Source organism: Poeciliopsis prolifica, unplaced genomic scaffold, assembly GCF_027474105.1.
Source record: "Poeciliopsis prolifica strain line A6 unplaced genomic scaffold, Auburn_PproV2 SCAFFOLD024, whole genome shotgun sequence".
In the NCBI taxonomy this organism is placed as follows: domain Eukaryota; kingdom Metazoa; phylum Chordata; class Actinopteri; order Cyprinodontiformes; family Poeciliidae; genus Poeciliopsis; species Poeciliopsis prolifica.
Genome location: NW_026562399.1, coordinates 6,704,720 through 6,721,783, shown reverse-complemented (window position 1 = coordinate 6,721,783; position 17,064 = coordinate 6,704,720). Strand labels below are relative to the sequence as shown.

Below are 17,064 nucleotides of genomic sequence, written 5' to 3'. Positions count from 1 at the left end.
CACTTTTTAGACTGTGGCATGTATGTGTGTAATTATTTTATTAGTAATAGAATGTAAAATTAAGTTTAATTTTCCTGCCATTTCACAATCATGAGCTACTTTGCAATTATCTTTCATATAACATTTAAAGAATACACATCAGAGGTTTTGATTGTAACATAATGCTATGATATGAACTGGATTTGTTTTGTCCTGTACAGTGACTTGAGATTACCCTTATGAATTAGAACTTTATAAATAAACTGAACTGAATAACGTATAAGATATTATTCTTCTATAAGGGATTATTTAAAAAAAAGTTAGTGATCTCTAAATACTTACAGAAGCATCCTTTAGGCTCATATGGTTTGTGTGCCTTATGAAATGTCCACTTCCTTTTTTCATTTAGGTATTTTCAGACATTAAGGATAATCTCAGTCAGTAGAAAGATGCTTATTGAATATTCAAAATGGCATTTTGAGAATTTTTCTTTGGTGATGAGCTCCACGTGTTTGAAGTCAGAAGGCCTTTTTGCTCTCCAACTGATGTTTAACAGACTTTCTATCAGATACAAGCTGGAACTCTGAAATATCAATATTACTTATTGGTGTTTGAACCCTAATCTGCTAAAGATGTAAGTAATTTTGGGCTTACCTGTTGCATGAAGTAAGCATGAAGTAGGGCCAGAAGGGGTAGTGTCGACTGTCTGCTAGATTTTATGGTTCCTCTTTGTGTGTGTAAGAACAAACAAAACAGATTAGTGAAAAAAGTTATTTGAATTTTTATTGATTCGAAAAGCTCATTAAAATAGAGCTGTCCTTCCCCCACCCCCTCTTTTTACATTTAAAACCATGATCCGAAGCAGCTGAACAAGTTCAAGAAAGGTACAGGAGAACCCCAGGGAGTGTTCTGGATGATTGGCACTAAACTATACAGAGACAGAACTGGCTAAAGTTCAGCCTGCAAACAATCAACAGGCAGAGGTCACTTCAAAGTCATCATCACACACAGACACGCTTATCAACGCCCAAGGCAAATTTCACCTTCAGGTTCCACGGGTGAACTGTCCATTGTTAAGATTAAAAACAGCAAGAAAAAACAGAAGTCCTAAATAAGAGACATTAATGTTGCTTGTTTAACTTTCATTCTCTGCTGACATTATAGTAAAAGCATCATAATCAAGTGTCTATGCGTGATTAGATTGAAGTGAGGCCAGATGACATTGATTGGAGATGCACCAATCTATTGGTGCGTGTTTGGAATAAGTACAATTTTCCCTTGATTGGCTTACGAGCGTTGGCGTAAAAAAATAAAATCAGTTCATAAAACACTTCTAAACTAAGAACTCAACCGCCTGAACTTCATACTTTTAGCTGAATAAAAATCAGTTGGGGGGGTTAATGACAATTTGACTTTAAAACTCTTGCGTCCGTCAGAATCCAATCCATACTCCTCAAGAAAACAGCAGGTCAGACCTCAAAGAAAACCACGAGTGGCCAAAAAACATCTGATTGATGCATCTCTAGTTATGATAATTAGAAGTTATATTTTTAAATTGTGCTCAGAAACTCTTGCCGCTGCATCTGTCGTAAACAAAACAGAGAGCAGAAAACTACTGAACAGAAGGATCGTAGTGCAAATTAAGAAAGCTGGGCTTAGAAACAAGTCATTGGTGACTGTAACAACCAAATTATAAACATACCAAAACTCCATTTGTTATAGAATCCATTATAACAGCTTGATGAATGCGTACTAAAAGTAAAAGGTTGGTTAAAAAAAAAGTACCTTACAATCATGCCTAACGCTCACAAGAGCATTGGAATGTATGGAAATATCTTCCAAATGATAATCAATGTTTGTCAAGTTCATGAAGTGTGCTACTTCCTGTTTGGGATTCTGGGAGCAAGCCACGTTTGCAAAATACAGGCAAAGTTTGCAGAGAAAAAAAAGCAGAGGATGGCAGCAAAATAACCCTATTAATGAGTTCCTATCACACTGTTGGGTTCCTGTGAAGTGTCACACAAATGTGTGATAAATGCTATCGTTTAGCCACTCTTTAGAAAGCTACTGTATGACAACAGTTTCCTCACAGTGCAATGTTCCAGCCACGTATAAACATTCACCGCTCTCCCAAACACACCTGTGAGTGACAGACCGAAGTGCACCGTTGGAAGTTGTCCTCCTTAGCGACTGCCGTCGTAGATGCCACAGAGATAAAGTACACAGGCCACCTCCAGACTGATTACATGGAACAGTGAAAGACAGAAACTTGCTGGCGCCGATTCATCAGTCGGAGTGTGGCCTGCTCCATGTAGATAGTGCTTCAAGATTCTTAAACCCAAAGCAACACAACTCCAGCCCGGCATTGTTTGTTCCCTTCACACACACACACACACACACACACACACACACACACACACACACACACACACACACACACACACACACACACACACTGGAATTCACTCATTCAATCACTCACTCACTCACTCAACATTTGGACTGACACCTCTGAGCTGTGTTCAGTCAGACACAGCAGGAAGTGGAAGTGCCCAACTGGCTTAGCTCTTGTCGTCCTCAGCGCTCTGACTGTGGGACCTCTCTGGATTGGAGGAGCCCTCGAAGCGCTGTGCAGCAATGATGGCCTGGTGAGACATGCTCTTCTTCACTATGTCACCTTTCCTCCACAAAACGATTTCCTGCATCAAAGAAACGGCATGAATCACATTCAAAGTGAGAAATTTTACCTGAAGCTGAAAGTATTATTTTCACAGGTGCTCCTATGAAAAAGAGAAGGCAGCTCATCAACTCAACTTAATTGACTAAACTGATTAGTCAATTAATCCACTTTGCTACTCTGGAGCATTGACGTGTGTGTTAACGCAATGCCGAGGAGAAGAAGACATCAATAATTGCTTCAGATGAGGATCTGTTGCTGCATGTTATTGTCCGGTTCATCATTTTATCTTTTCAAAGATTCATCGTCGTTGCAAAACATTCAAAACAGAACTACATTTGGGGGAAACCAAAACCACACATAACAGTAACAAAAACATCAGCTGTATTTTATTCATTTCCAGCTAACTAGCTGTTATGTAGCTCAACTTCTGTTGTTATTCATTCTTTACAATCAAAACTTTTATCTATGTACTCAGATAGAACTGTTCTCTAGTTTTACCTACCATTCAAAGGAATTTACAATCCAACTCATTTTCCTGCCCACCAATACAATAATATACTTGACTGAGTAAATGTTCATTTAATAGTCATATTTTGTTATTTTAATGTGAAATCTGATCTGATAATTTGTTCTATTTTTCCCACCTCTTAGTAAAATTTAAGCTCTGTCAGTAACAGCAGGAAATCTAAAACGAACCAGCTGAACAAAAAGAAGTAGAAGTTTCAAAAGTTCATATGTAGGCTGTGAAGGTGATGTAAAAAACAGCGACTTCAAGTTACTACAGCTAAAGGGAGTTCAATACGTTTTCCAGTCACACAACGCGCTTACTCTCCATGCTGCTGACCAAAACGTTCTGCTCACCTGTTGTTTGAAATAGCGTCTGTCCTCCTCGTCTATGAGAACCAAGTTGAGGAAGTATCGCACCGAAAACTTCTTGTTGACGTCTTTCATGGTGGGTGTCAACTCGTAGCCTGCCAGAAACAGCCGGATGGGGATGGATTCTCCTGTTGCACCAGAAAACAGCAGCAGAGCAGTCAGTCTGCGGAAACGATAATAGTCTGGACAGGAAGAGAAAGGCAGGACTTGGAAATCACCTCTGACCGGAGCTCCGTCCATAATCTCGTACTTGGCAATGGTGTCATTCTCGTTGTAAACGCTGGGTCCTGTGCCGGTGGTCTCTCGTCTGATGATGTCAATCTCCATGTGTCTGATCTTAATCCTCACCAGGAGGAAGTAAATCTTCCCAACAATTACATCTTTTAGGTGATACCTGCAAGCAGAGAACCGCTTTAGCTTTCAGTGAGCATGCTACTCTTAACTGGACGGTGTGGTCATCTCATGCATTTTAATTACTTTTTTTAAAAATAAACTCTTACTTTGATTTATTGTACTCAAATTCGATATGCAGACAGTCCTCGATCCCCACTTCCATCTTGATGGAGGAGTTAAGGTCAGGGTATGTGCTCAGGGTGTGAACCACAATGTCCAGCTCCTTGGTGATGTCGCTGAGCCTCCGGCTTATTGTCACCTTGAGGAAGTAACTAGAAGCAAACAGTCTTTAGAGCATGTTGGAAAAACAGCAACATTGAATTGGAAACAATCAACTGACAGTGCAGTCAAATAGACAGGCAACTTATTAGTTGACCAGTTTGCGCATGTCAGACTGATTAAACTCTTCAACGTGCAAAGAGCTGACGTGACAAGAAAATCGCAGGTCACATAGGTAATGGAGGGGAAGGAGAAATATTTAAAAGTGGTGACGTTTCTAAGATTATTTTACAGTACAGTTGGATTATTCAGCTTTTCAGGTTGGGAAAATGATCACAGTCCCATAGCACTTCAATAGCTTCGACACAAAACCATCAACAGAAAGATGGATGGTTTTGTCACCATCATCAGGCTCTGCACGCTTTTATCCGCTTCAGATTCTGCTCAACTACTGTCTGTGTTTCACTGGATTATTCAAACAAGCGGTTTGAGGATAACATCTTCCACTAATTCCAACTGTTACCGTGACCAACGAGTTCAGTTGATGGGACAACTGACGGAGGACATAACTTACCGTAGCTTGACGTTCTGACCAGTGTATGACTCGTATGGTTTTTCCACATGTGTGAACTCGAAGTCAAATGTCTGAGACTGCGTCAGCTCTCCTGGCCGAGCCAAGTCTTTCACTAAAGACACAAACTCATGATGGTTCCCTCTGTCGTAGTACAGCTCTGAAAAAACACATTTATATGAGCGGACATAGAGTATCATTGACGTTTCTTTTGTTTAGGTTAAAAATCACACACACACAAAAAAAAAAACAACTGACTTTGGTCTGTGTAATAATAAATGCAGTTTCACTATTAGCTTAGGACTATATTTACATGTACGGAAACTTAAGGCTCATACTATATGAACTATGTCTTAGTTAAATAATTTCTGGTTCAGTTTCAGCTATCCAGAATTGGAAAAAAGCTGCATGTGATAATTTAGAATAATTGGTTTGGCAGCTAGCATGTAAAACAGCTAGATATCACATTTTTACACAGCTAACTAACATAACTCTTAGCGGTGGATCACTCGGCTCGTGAGCCGATGAAGAACGCAGCTAGCTGCGAGAACTAATGTGATTTGCAGGACATTATGTGTAAAAATGTGATATCTACATAGCCGATGCATGATTTGCTAACATAATATTAGCTCTTCTGGTGAAACAGATGTTGCCAGTGCATATCAGACAAACAGTGCAGCTCAGCACTGGATCAACCTGGATGTGCACATAATTGTGGTGTTTTAAATGAGTTGCTGTCCGGGCCTAGAACAGAACTTTAAAATTATTGTGTGATGCGCTGGTTTGTTACCAGTTTGTTACATTACCAAGCAACTACTTTCAACAGTTTCGCCTGACTTACTCTTCCATGCTTCCCTGTAAAGAGTCCCTAATGTTATTCAATCAACCTGAATTTTGTTGTTAAGCGTAAAGTTGATCCTCTCACAACTTTTGACAAATTTGCATATATGTTTTTTTTTGTGTGTGTGTGTGCATGTCTTTCAAATTTGGACAAACAAAACAGGAAGTTGTGAAACAATATTTCCCTTAATCCGTTTACTGCTTCCGAATTCACACAAAACTGCTCAAATGTCTATAAGTGAAGAAAGCTGCTATCTCCACACTCGCGTCTAGTTTGGACAGAATATTCCAAGCCTGTTGTGTGGAAAAAGTGTCTCCAAATCCACAAATTCTTTAGTCGCGTGGATTTGGATAAACCTCGGCCTTTGCCATGTCTGATTTGAATCTGAGGCTCTCCTATGAAACGAACTATAAAACTATAAAAAAGCTGCACTCTTTTTGCCCCTCCAACATATGGCACACCAACAATGTTCCCGACAGCAGAGGGACGCCTGCAGAGGTCGCAAATAAAGCTCGTCGACGGCTGATAGCGTCAGCTGATGACAGTTAGTTGTCACATCACGAGACATGATACTTTTTAACTGCCACTTTCGTAATTAACTTGTTGAGCGCTGACAGGAAGTGAAAACAGTTACCCGGTGCTATAGGTGGAATATATACATTCACCGCATTGTGAGTTTAGACAGTTTGAAAGCCTCTTGTATGTGTGCGTGCGTGTGTCACGCAATACTTTGGTGACTTCTGTCTACGGACACTGAAATAATGCAGGCCTGCTAGCTGCTTACCTATCTGGCCGACAAACTCCACTTTGATGCCATTGTGCTCCAGCCTCTTCCCCGGGTACTTGAGCGTGACGTTGACTTTCCCCGACACCGTCTCCCCGTCGTAGAATAGGAAATATTTGTCCTTCCTTCCGTCTTCGCTGCTGTGTTCTGCTTTCTTCCTCGTCTCGGCGTCGTTCAGAACTATGTCGAGCTCCGCGGTCTGGCCGAACCCGAAGAAGTTCATCACGGCTCGTGGGCTGCCTCGGCTTCTGAACGCGGCTCGCGCTTCTTCCTGGTCAAGAGCGGCACACGACCGTTGGCTCTCGCTTGGCTGTGAGGTGTCGAGCGCGAGCCGCTTCCCAGATTATTGAGCATTCCTAGTCGCGACCGAGCACGCATGCGTAGAAAGTCATGTGAAGGAAAGCTGTAAATCAAAACTCTTTCTACTGCGTTTATTCAACGTGTTTTGGACTTTAGCTTTATTCTTTTTATTCTTAAACGAATGAAATTTATTACGTATACTCCAGTTCAAGAGTTAAAATGAGCACAGTTTGTAGTAAAAACTATACTATCCGCTGCTTGTTTCCGCTCTGAATCGACTATGGTTGGTGCGCGGCTCTACTAGCTATTGTTACCCAGAGCAGAGACTTCCAGGCATCATTTCTACCCACCGTTAAGACTTGCAGGCTCCTTATTCATTTAAGGCAGTTGAACAGTTTCATATTATCATTTAACTTTTTTGATACTTAAAAGCTAACAACTGGTAGTACTCTGTTGTTTAAAATTGACTTCAAAGACACGTTTTAATTATTTAAAGTAAAAAGAAGAAGAAAGAAAAAAGCGAACCAAATTTCCAAACTAAGGTGATAGACCTTAGTATTGAGCTATTGATTATTTTGTTGCTGTATACTGACTACCATTAGGTTTTTAGCATAGCTTCTTTTATTTAGGTTTTGCATAATATCTGAGGACTTTAAAAACTCCATAAGGTTTAAGAAGTTATAAAACGACTTTTCCAAAATGTAAAAGTTTTTATATTGAAAGATAATTGTGGTCGTATGTTTGCATAATTGAAGCAAAGCCCACACTGTGCACACAGCAGGTTCCGGGGACTGCAGCAGTCCGGATGACCAGCAGAGGGCAGAGTGACACCACATGAGTCCATGGATCGACTTGAGTGCCCTCCTCCATTCTGACTGAGTTCAGACGGGTTATGTTTAAGCTGCGGATGTTTTTGTACCATCGTTCTGCACTGTATATATATATATATATATATATATATATATATATATATTATATATATAATATATATATATATATATATATATATATACTTCTAAGCAAGGATTTATGCAGCATTTTATATATATATATATATATATAGTTAACCACATCACTGATAGTTAACCACATCAGTGAACTATGACATCAGCTCAGAGTAGACCCTGAGTTGTGTCCATTAATTTTGTTGTCACATGAGTAAAAGAGGGGAAAAACCTAAATTCTTACAGCCTATAATCTGGCTGATACCTGATTAGTGATGTGGTCGATAATCACATAATCAACATCATTGGTTGCAAGTTCCTTTAAAACTTTTAAGATTTTTCTAAAAATTAGAATAATAATAAAAAAAAGAAGTAAATGCCGGTGGAAGAGTTTAGAGTCTTTAGAAAGCAAGAATTTGGCAAAAACTGAGAAGTCATCATATCACTCAGCCTGGATTGTCACTGGACAAAAAGAAAAAAAATAAAATTTAGCATGTGCCTGGAAATCATTTTCCAAACTAACTCTGATTTATTTATGTTTTTTGGACAAGATAGCGTAGCGCTTATGCTTTGAAACTGACAACAACCCAAGCGGTTTCCATTGCGACCCCTGACCTCCCAGAGCATAATGGAAGCTGGATGCCTGTCAGGTACCGTTGAGTCGGTTCTCTTCAGTCAGGAAGCAGTCAGATATGAAAGCTGAGCCACGGCTCATCGCTGCTGGGAGCGGGTCGTTCTGAAAACGGCGCCGCGCAGCTTCATCTCGATACGACGCTCCGCCGGGGAAACAGATTTTCCCACCAACCTAATTAGTTCCGGTGACTTATGAAAAAAAAAAAAAAAACAGATTACGACGATCCGCTTACTGTGAATAGCTTTGTGATCCATCCTGACAACAGTTAAATTGCTCCTCTGCAGCTCAGACGTAACGACATTCTTTAATACAAGCTGAGAGTGAGACACAATCAGGAGAGAAATTAAAAGCCCTCAACGAAATCCTATCAGGAATTGTTCGCTTGCTGGTCTACCAGTGGCAACGACAGAAGGACTTTGGCCTCGCTGAGTTCTAAGCTGCCCTAAAACAGATAATATTAGTAATGATAATAATAAAAATTAAAGCTGCAAGCAGCCTCGAACGGCCCTCGCAGCCAAGCGCCGCTCCGGCCTATTGCCACCGCGGGGTACGAGCAACCGCCGCCTCACGCCAGCCACCACAGAAGTTCTCACGCAGTTTTCAGCGCCTCCGCCCGCACCGCGGAAGCAGTTGCTCAGTTTCCATCAACGCTGCGCACGTGCTAAGACAGAAGTTGTTGCGCAGTTTCCGCGCCCGTCCTCCAGGCGGTACGCATCTATGCGTTCGGCGGCTATCCTTCAAGATGCAAAAAAATGTGGTATAGATTCATTGGTTTAGCGAGGAAATACAGCTGGCGGATTAATGTAGGGGCGCAGTGGAGTCAAAATACATTTCAATGCTGTTTTGCTCTTTAGAGGTCAACAAAGGTCATACGTTTTCAATTTGGCACCAGTCCGATGATCCACGTGTCATTTAGAGCCGATCATATGCACGTGGCGAAGTAATGCATTTCGTCATTTCTACACCCCAATGCGGTTCGGTCAGCAGCCAGCATTCATAGAGTTCATTATGTTATCATTTTTAGTCAGTATTCACATGATGAAACCCATATAAATTATAGAATAACAGTAAAACATACAGCAGAAAAAAACATGTGATGCCTCTTAAAAGTGGGCGGGGCTACAGTGAGGTCATCAAGTGACCATGGAAATGTGTTCAGGGCTGTTCTCTAGAAAGACAGAGGAAGTGTGATGATGCAGCTGTGATCTTGCATTTGGAAGTCATTTAATGTTGATGTTTCATGGTAAATAGTGAAAGTTTTACACTAAGCCACACCCACATGCTTGATGTTAACTACAACTGAGATGTAAATGCAGTGCAACTTTAACGTTATCGTGAAATGAGTCAGGAAAATGGTGAAGGTTAAGATGTATCAGTTTAATAAACCGCACTGTTCAGTAATAAACCAAGGGCAATGCACAATAACAGAGCACAGTTAACTTTCAGCAAGAACAATAGCACAGGCTGAATCCCATCCATTAATTAGGTATTAATCACAGGAAGTGCTGCAACTAAATATTACAACCCCAATGGATCGTTAAAAAGATACTTAGCATTTTCTCAGAGCTCTTTCAAACGACATTTTAAACATCTATACATAATAACAAACAACTCTCAATGTATGAAACTGGATGTATCACACACACTATTCAGTTTATTGAATTAGTAAAGCGCTTCGTTAGCATTAAAAACGTTGCAGGCCTCAGGCATTGGGTTAGCATCCTCCTCAGAATAACTGTTCCAAACATGACGGCTTCCAGAACCAGCAGGAAGGAATAAATTACTCACCGCACCGCGAGTTACGACTGTTTAAACGAACAGCAATGGGCTCTTTGCACCTGCCGCGCTGACGTCACAACTGTATACCCGAATGCGGCTTTTTTTTCCACTTTCAGAAACTATGACTGCTATAAAAGACAAAGTCGTACTTAAGACACAAATAAAACAATACTATGTACTTTGTTTAAGTTTTCATGGATTTCCAAGCCATCCTCAATTAAGACAGCTTGTAAATATTCGTTGCTACAAGTTAAAGCTACCACTTGAAGCTAACGCCGTACACACCGCTCTAAACACCGTCTTAATGAGCCATTCACAACAAGCATGCAAAAGTAATAAAACGAAATAACACAGAAATCTTAAGCAACACGGCCATATTTTTCTAAAAGTAATAACTCTGAATCTGAACAGTCAGCTGAACTAGAACTCCGATACCAGAGTAAGCTCTGTGCTCGTTTTTCTTCGTCATACTTCAAGCAAAAAGTCTGAACTGTAATCTGCCCTCCCCCTCCCGCTGCTTTATTGTCGTTAACAATAAACACACGTAATATGCTTGAAAATAAGGCACAAACAGTGTCCGTTAGAATGGCTGAGAAATCTTTAGATAATTAAATAGCAGATTTTTACTAGAAAGCTAGCAGGCTTGTGCTAGCAGTTTAAAGAAAATAAAACTCACCTTCATATCTGTGAATGTATAACGAGGAGAACATCTTAAAACCTTTCTTTGCCTTACTTGTTGGGGTTTCGGATCGATGTACATTATTAATTGTTACCTTGGAAAAACATTTCAGCCGTGTTTCCCGAACGTGTAAGCTGAGATGCAAAGAGCCCATTAAACTTCTCCAACTCCGGTCCAACAGAGCCTTCTTGCTCCAAAGCGTGGTTCGTATTTGCAACTCCAAAATCCAAGCAAAATGTTGAGCGTAGTCCAGTTCTGTGGCTCCAAAAAGCAAGCAAAATGTTCAGGAAAACTTTGCAGCTCCAGCTGTCGCCGGCTGACTGTTATTACGTAGCGTCGATCTGTTTTCTCATTGATGGAGTACCACTGCCTCCTGCTGTCGCAATACTGGTATTGCACTAGCAGTACCAGTATTTCTCCACAAGGTGCCAGTGGTACTCCATCAACACTGACCCCAGTGTGTTCTTACTTCGCTGTGTCATAAGTTTTGCTGAATGACTTTGTTTGTATTATTTCTAGCAAAAATGAATGAATGTTTGTACTTTAACCCACAAAATAAACTTATATATTTATAAAAAGTTATAATAATGTATATTTAAATAATTAATAACAACATAACCTATGGGCTGCTGTTTTCTAGGGGGCGCTATAGAGAAATTAGGCCACGCCCTACAAATATTGTGATGGATTCCAGTCGGGGAGTGGATAAATATTCATCCTTGTGAGTTTGCAGCAGCTGAGCCCGAAAATGTGGTATTGAGAGCCAAACGTATGGCGATGGCGTTACAGGTAACTTCGCCACGCCGCCATGCCCACCTGCTCTATCGTAGCTGGTCGGGGTTGGAATCCTCAATACACCAACATGTCTTCGGTGTCTGGGCACAGTTTCATGTTGATGAGGTCAAAGGGGTCGGATAGCGAACGTTCACAGTAAAACATTACACTTCCTGTTCTCAGGGGGCGTGGCCTAAGTGATGTCATCATTCGACCATAGGGTATTGTAGGACACCCGATGATGATCAATCACAGAAACTTTGGTGCCTCTGTGAGTTTCTGTGTAGGAGATATAGCAGTTTATGTTTTTATGGCGAGTAGGTGAACTTTGACCCCTGCTAACCACCCTTCAGCATACTCAAAAACTCACCGTTTAGATAACTTTAGATGAGACATGCCTTATGAACAGACTGACCGAGTTTGAAGCCGATCAATCGAAATCCCTAGGAGGAGATAGATCAAATATGAAGGCTGTAAACGGCAAAAATGGGGTCAAAAACCGAACTTGAATCCAAAATGGCTGACTTCCTGTGGGGTTTAGACAATGGCTCCAAGAGACTTTTTTGTACGTCCTGACAAGGTACACATGTGTACAAAGTTTCGTATTTGTAGGTTAAAGCATGGCTTGGGGCTGATCATTTAAAGTTTTCTAGGGGGCGCTATAGAGAAATTAGGCCACGCCCACCAAATATTGTGATGGATTCCTGTTGGGGAGTGGATGAGGATCCATCCTTATGAGTTTGCAGCAGCTGGGCCCGAAAATGTGGAATTGAGAGCCAAACGTATGGCGATGGCGTTACAGGTGACTTCGCCACGCCACCACGCCCACCTGCTCCATCGAAGCTGGTCGGGGTTGGAATCCTCAATACACCAACATGTTCTCTGTGTCTGGGCACAGTTTCATGTTGATGAGGTCAAAGGGGTCAGATAGCGACAGTTCACAGTAAAACATTACACTTCCTGTTCTCAGGGGGCGTGGCCTAAGTGATGTCATCATTCGACCATAGGGTATTGTAGAAGACCGATGATGATCAATCACAGAAACTTTGATGCTTTGTGAGTTTCTGTGTAAGAGATATAGCAGTTTATTTTTTTATGGCGAGTAGGTGAACTTTGACCCCTGCTAACCACCCTTCAGCATACTCAAAAACTCACCGTTTAGATAACTTTAGATGGGACATGCCTTATGAACAGACTGACCGAGTTTGAAGTCGATCAATCAAAATCCTAGGAGGAGATAGATCAAATACAAAGGCTGTAAACGGCAAAAATCGGCAAAAATGGGGTCAAAATGGGAACTTCAATCAAAAATGGCTGACTTCCTGTGATACTTGCACTATGACATTAATTGTAAATTTTGAGCGTCTTGGGGAGCTCTACAAGTGTACCAAATTTCATGTGTCTACGATAAAATAAGTGAATAGCAGAGGGTAAAAAAGGGTGTTTTTCCAATTTCTAGGTGGCGCCGTAGAGACATTTCTGTTGCAATTTTTGCTACGACTTTAAAATACGTAAATTTTAAACAGGCTTAAGGCCTCCGCCAAGTTTGGTGAGTTTTTGAATATATAAAGCCCCCAAAAAGCCAATTCATTTGGGTGGAAGAATAATAATAATAATTAAAGCTGCAAGCAGCCTCGAACGGCCCTCGCAGCCAAGCGCCGCTCCGGCCTATTGCCACCGCGGGGTACGAGCAACCACCGCCTCACGCCAGCCACCACAGAAGCTCTCACGCAGTTTTCAGCGCCTCCGCCCGCACCGCGGAAGCTGTTGCTCAGTTTCCATCAACGCTGCGCACGTGCTAAGACAGAAGTTGTTGCGCAGTTTCCGCGCCCGTCCACCAGGCGGTACGCATCTATGCGTTCGGCGGCTATCCTTCACGATGCAAAAATGTGGTATAGATTCATTGGTTTAGCGAGGAAATATAGCTGGCGGATTAATGTAGGGGCGCAGTGGAGTCAAAATACATTTCAATGCTGTTTTGCTGTTTAGAGGTCAACAAAGGTCATACGTATCCAATTTGGCGCCAGTCCGATGATCCATGTGTCATTTAGAGCCGATCATATGCACGTGGCGAAGTAATGCATTTCGTCATTTCTACACCCCAATGCGGTTCGGTCAGCAGCCAGCATTCATAGAGTTCATCATGTTATCGTTTTTAGTCAGTATTCACATGATGAAACCCATATAAATTATAGAATAACAGTAAAACATACAGCAGAAAAAATGTGACTGCCTCTTAAAAGTGGGCGGGGCTACAGTGAGGTCATCAAGTGACCATGGAAATGTGTTCAGGGCTGTTCTCTAGAAAGACAGAGGAAGTTTGATGATGCAGCTGTGATCTTGCATTTGGAAGTCATTTAATGTTGATGTTTCATGGTAAATAGTGAAATTTTACACTAAGCCACACCCACATGCTTGATGTTAACTACAACTGAGATCTAAATGCAGTGCAACTTTAACGTTATCGTGAAATGAGCCAGGAAAATGGTGAAGGTTAAGATGTATCAGTTTAATAAACCGCATGCTGCTCTTTTTTCCACTTTCAGAAACTATGACTGCTATAAAAGACAAAGTCGTACTTAAGACACAAATAAAACAATACTATGTACTTTGTTTAAGTTTTCATGGATTTCCAAGCCATCCTCAATTAAGACAGCTTGTAAATATTCGTTGCTACAAGTTAAAGCTACCACTTGAAGCTAACGCCGTACACACCGCTCTAAACACCGTCTTAATGAGCCCTTCACAACAAGCATGCAAAAGTAATAAAACGAAATAACACAGAAATCTTAAGCAACACGGCCATATTTTTCTAAAAGTAATAACTCTGAATCTGAACAGTCAGCTGAAGTAGAACTCCGATACCAGAGTAAGCTCTGTGCTCGTTTTTCTTCGTCATACTTCAAGCAAAAACTGAACTGTAATCTGCCCCCCCACCCTCCCCGCTGCTTTATTGTCGTTAACGATAAACACACGTAATATGCTTGAAAATAAGGCACAAACAGTGTCCGTTAGAATGGCTGAGAAATCTTTAGATAATTAAATAGCAGATTTTTACAAGAAAAATGTCCGAAAATAATCCCTGCTAGCACAAGCTAGGAGGCTTGTGCTAGCAGTTTAAAGAAAATAAAACTCACCTTCATATCTGTGAATGTATAACGAGGCGAACATCTTAAAACTTTTCTCCGGCTTACTTGTTTGGGCTTCGGATCGACGTACATTATTAATTGTTACCTTGGAAAAACATTTGAGCCATAACGCGGAAGCTGAGGTGCAAAGAGCCCATTAAACTGCTCCAACTCCGGTCCAACAGAGCCTTCTTGCTCAAAAGCGTGGTTCGGATTTGCAACTCCAAAATCCAAGCAAAATGTTGAGCGTAGTCCAGTTCTGTGGCTCCAAAAAGCAGGCAAAATGTTCAGGAAAACTTTGCAGCTCCAGCTGTCGCCGGCTGACTGTTATCACGTAGCGTCAATCTGTTTTCTCATTGATGGAGTACCACTGCCTCCTGCTGGTGCAATACTGGTATTGCACCAGCAGTACCAGTATTTTGTCACAAGGGGCCAGTAGTACTCCATCAACACTGACCCCAGTGTGTTCTTACTTCGCTGTGTCATAAGTTTTGCTGAATGACTTTTTTTGTATTATTTCTAGCAAAAATGAATGAATGTTTGTACTTTAACCCACAAAATAAACTTATATATATATATAAAGTTATAATAATGTATATTTAAATAATTAATAACAACATAACCTATGGGCTGCTGTTTTCTAGGGGGCGCTATAGAGAAATTAGGCCACGCCCTACAAATATTGTGATGGATTCTAGTCGGGGAGTGGATAAATATTCATCCTTGTGAGTTTGCAGCAGCTGAGCCCGAAAATGTGTTATTGAGAGCCAAACGTATGGCGATGGCGTTACAGGTCACTTCGCCACGCCGCCATGCCCACCTGCTCTATCGAAGCTGGTCGGGGTTGGAATCCTCAATACACCAACATGTCTTCTGTGTCTGGGCACAGTTTCATGTTGATGAGGTCAAAGGGGTCAGATAGCGAAGGTTCACAGTAAAAACATTACACTTCCTGTTCTCAGGGGGCGTGGCCTAAGTGATGTCATCATTCGACCATAGGGTATTCTAGGAGACCCGATGATGATCAATCACTCAAACTTTGGTTCCTCTGTGAGTTTCTGTGTAGGAGATATAGCAGTTTATTTTTTATGGGGAGTAGGTGAACTTTGACCCCTGCTAACCCCCTTCAGCATACTCAAAAACTCACCGTTTTGATAACTTTAGATGGGACATGCCTTATGAACAGACTGACGGAGTTTGAAGCCGATCAATGAAAATCCCTAGGAGGAGTTCGATGAAATAGGAAGGCTGTAAACGGCAAAAATGGGTCAAAATCCAAACTTCAATCCAAAATGGCTGACTTCCTGTGGGGTTTAGACCATGGCTCCAAAAGACTTTTTTGTAAGTCCTGACAAGGTACACACGTGTACAAAGTTTCGTAATTGTAGGTTAAAGCATGGCTTGGGGCTGATCATTTAAAGTGTTCTAGGGGGCGCTATAGAGAAATTAGGCCACACCCACCAAATATTGTGATGGATTCCTGTCGGGGAGTAGATGAGGGTCCATCTTTGTGAAATTGGAGCAGCTGTGCCCAAAAATGTGGAATTGAGAGCCAAACGTATGGCGATGGCGTTACAGGTCACTTCGCCACGCCGCCACGCCCACCTGCTCCATCGAAGCTGGTCGGGGTTGGAATCCTCAATACACCAACATGTCTTCTGTGTCTGGGCACAGTTTCATGTTGATGAGGTCAAAGGGGTCAGATAGCGACAGTTCACAGTAAAACATTACACTTCCTGTTCTCAGGGGGCGTGGCCTAAGTGATGTCATCATTCGACCATAGGGTATTGTAGGGCAGCCGATGATGATCAATCACAGTAACTTTGGTGCCTCTGTGAGTTTCTGTGTAGGAGATATAGCAGTTTATTTTTTTACGGCGAGTAGGTGAACTTTGACCCCTGCTAACCCCCCTTCAGCATACTCAAAAACTCACCGTTTTGATAACTTTAGATGGGACATGCCTTATGAACAGACTGACCGAGTTTGAAGCCGATCAATCGAAATCCCTAGGAGGAGTTCGATCAAATACGAAGGCTGTAAACGGCAAAAATGGGGTGAAAATTTGACCTTCAATCCAAAATGGCTGACTTCCTGTGATACTTGCACTATGACATTAATTGTAAATTTTGAGCATCTTGGGGAGCTCTACAAGTGTACCAAATTTCATGTCTCTACGATGAAGTAAGTGAATAGCAAAGGGTCCTTTGAAAATTTCTAGGTGGCGCTATTGAGCCATTTCTTGTGGAATTTTTGCGACGACTTTAAAATACGTAAATTTGAAACAGGCTTAAGGCCTCCGCCAAGTTTGGTGAGTTTTTGAATATGATAAAGCCCCCAAAAAGCCAATTCATTTGGAGGGAGAATCGTAATAATAATAATAAGAAACAGTACAGAAACAATAGGCCTTCGCAGCGCTTAGCTGCTCGGGCCTAATAATAATAATAAGAAACAATAGGAAAACAATAGGCCTTCGCAGCGCTTAG

The 17,064-nt window shown here is 41.4% G+C and overlaps 1 protein-coding gene across 1 annotated transcript; it reads right to left on the bottom strand.

Annotated features, from left to right (window-relative positions):
- Positions 1 to 740: 740 nt before the first annotated feature.
- Positions 741 to 6,793, bottom strand: vps26bl (vacuolar protein sorting 26 homolog B, like). The gene is made up of 6 exons (XM_055046673.1): positions 6,344 to 6,793; positions 4,722 to 4,878; positions 4,036 to 4,200; positions 3,754 to 3,929; positions 3,521 to 3,663; positions 741 to 2,678 (listed from the first exon to the last, which is right to left on the bottom strand). Exons 1-6 carry the CDS (start codon positions 6,564 to 6,566, stop codon positions 2,541 to 2,543), a joined length of 1,002 nt encoding a protein of 333 aa, XP_054902648.1. The 5' UTR covers positions 6,567 to 6,793; the 3' UTR covers positions 741 to 2,540.
- Between the last annotated feature and the right edge of the window lie 10,271 nt (positions 6,794 to 17,064).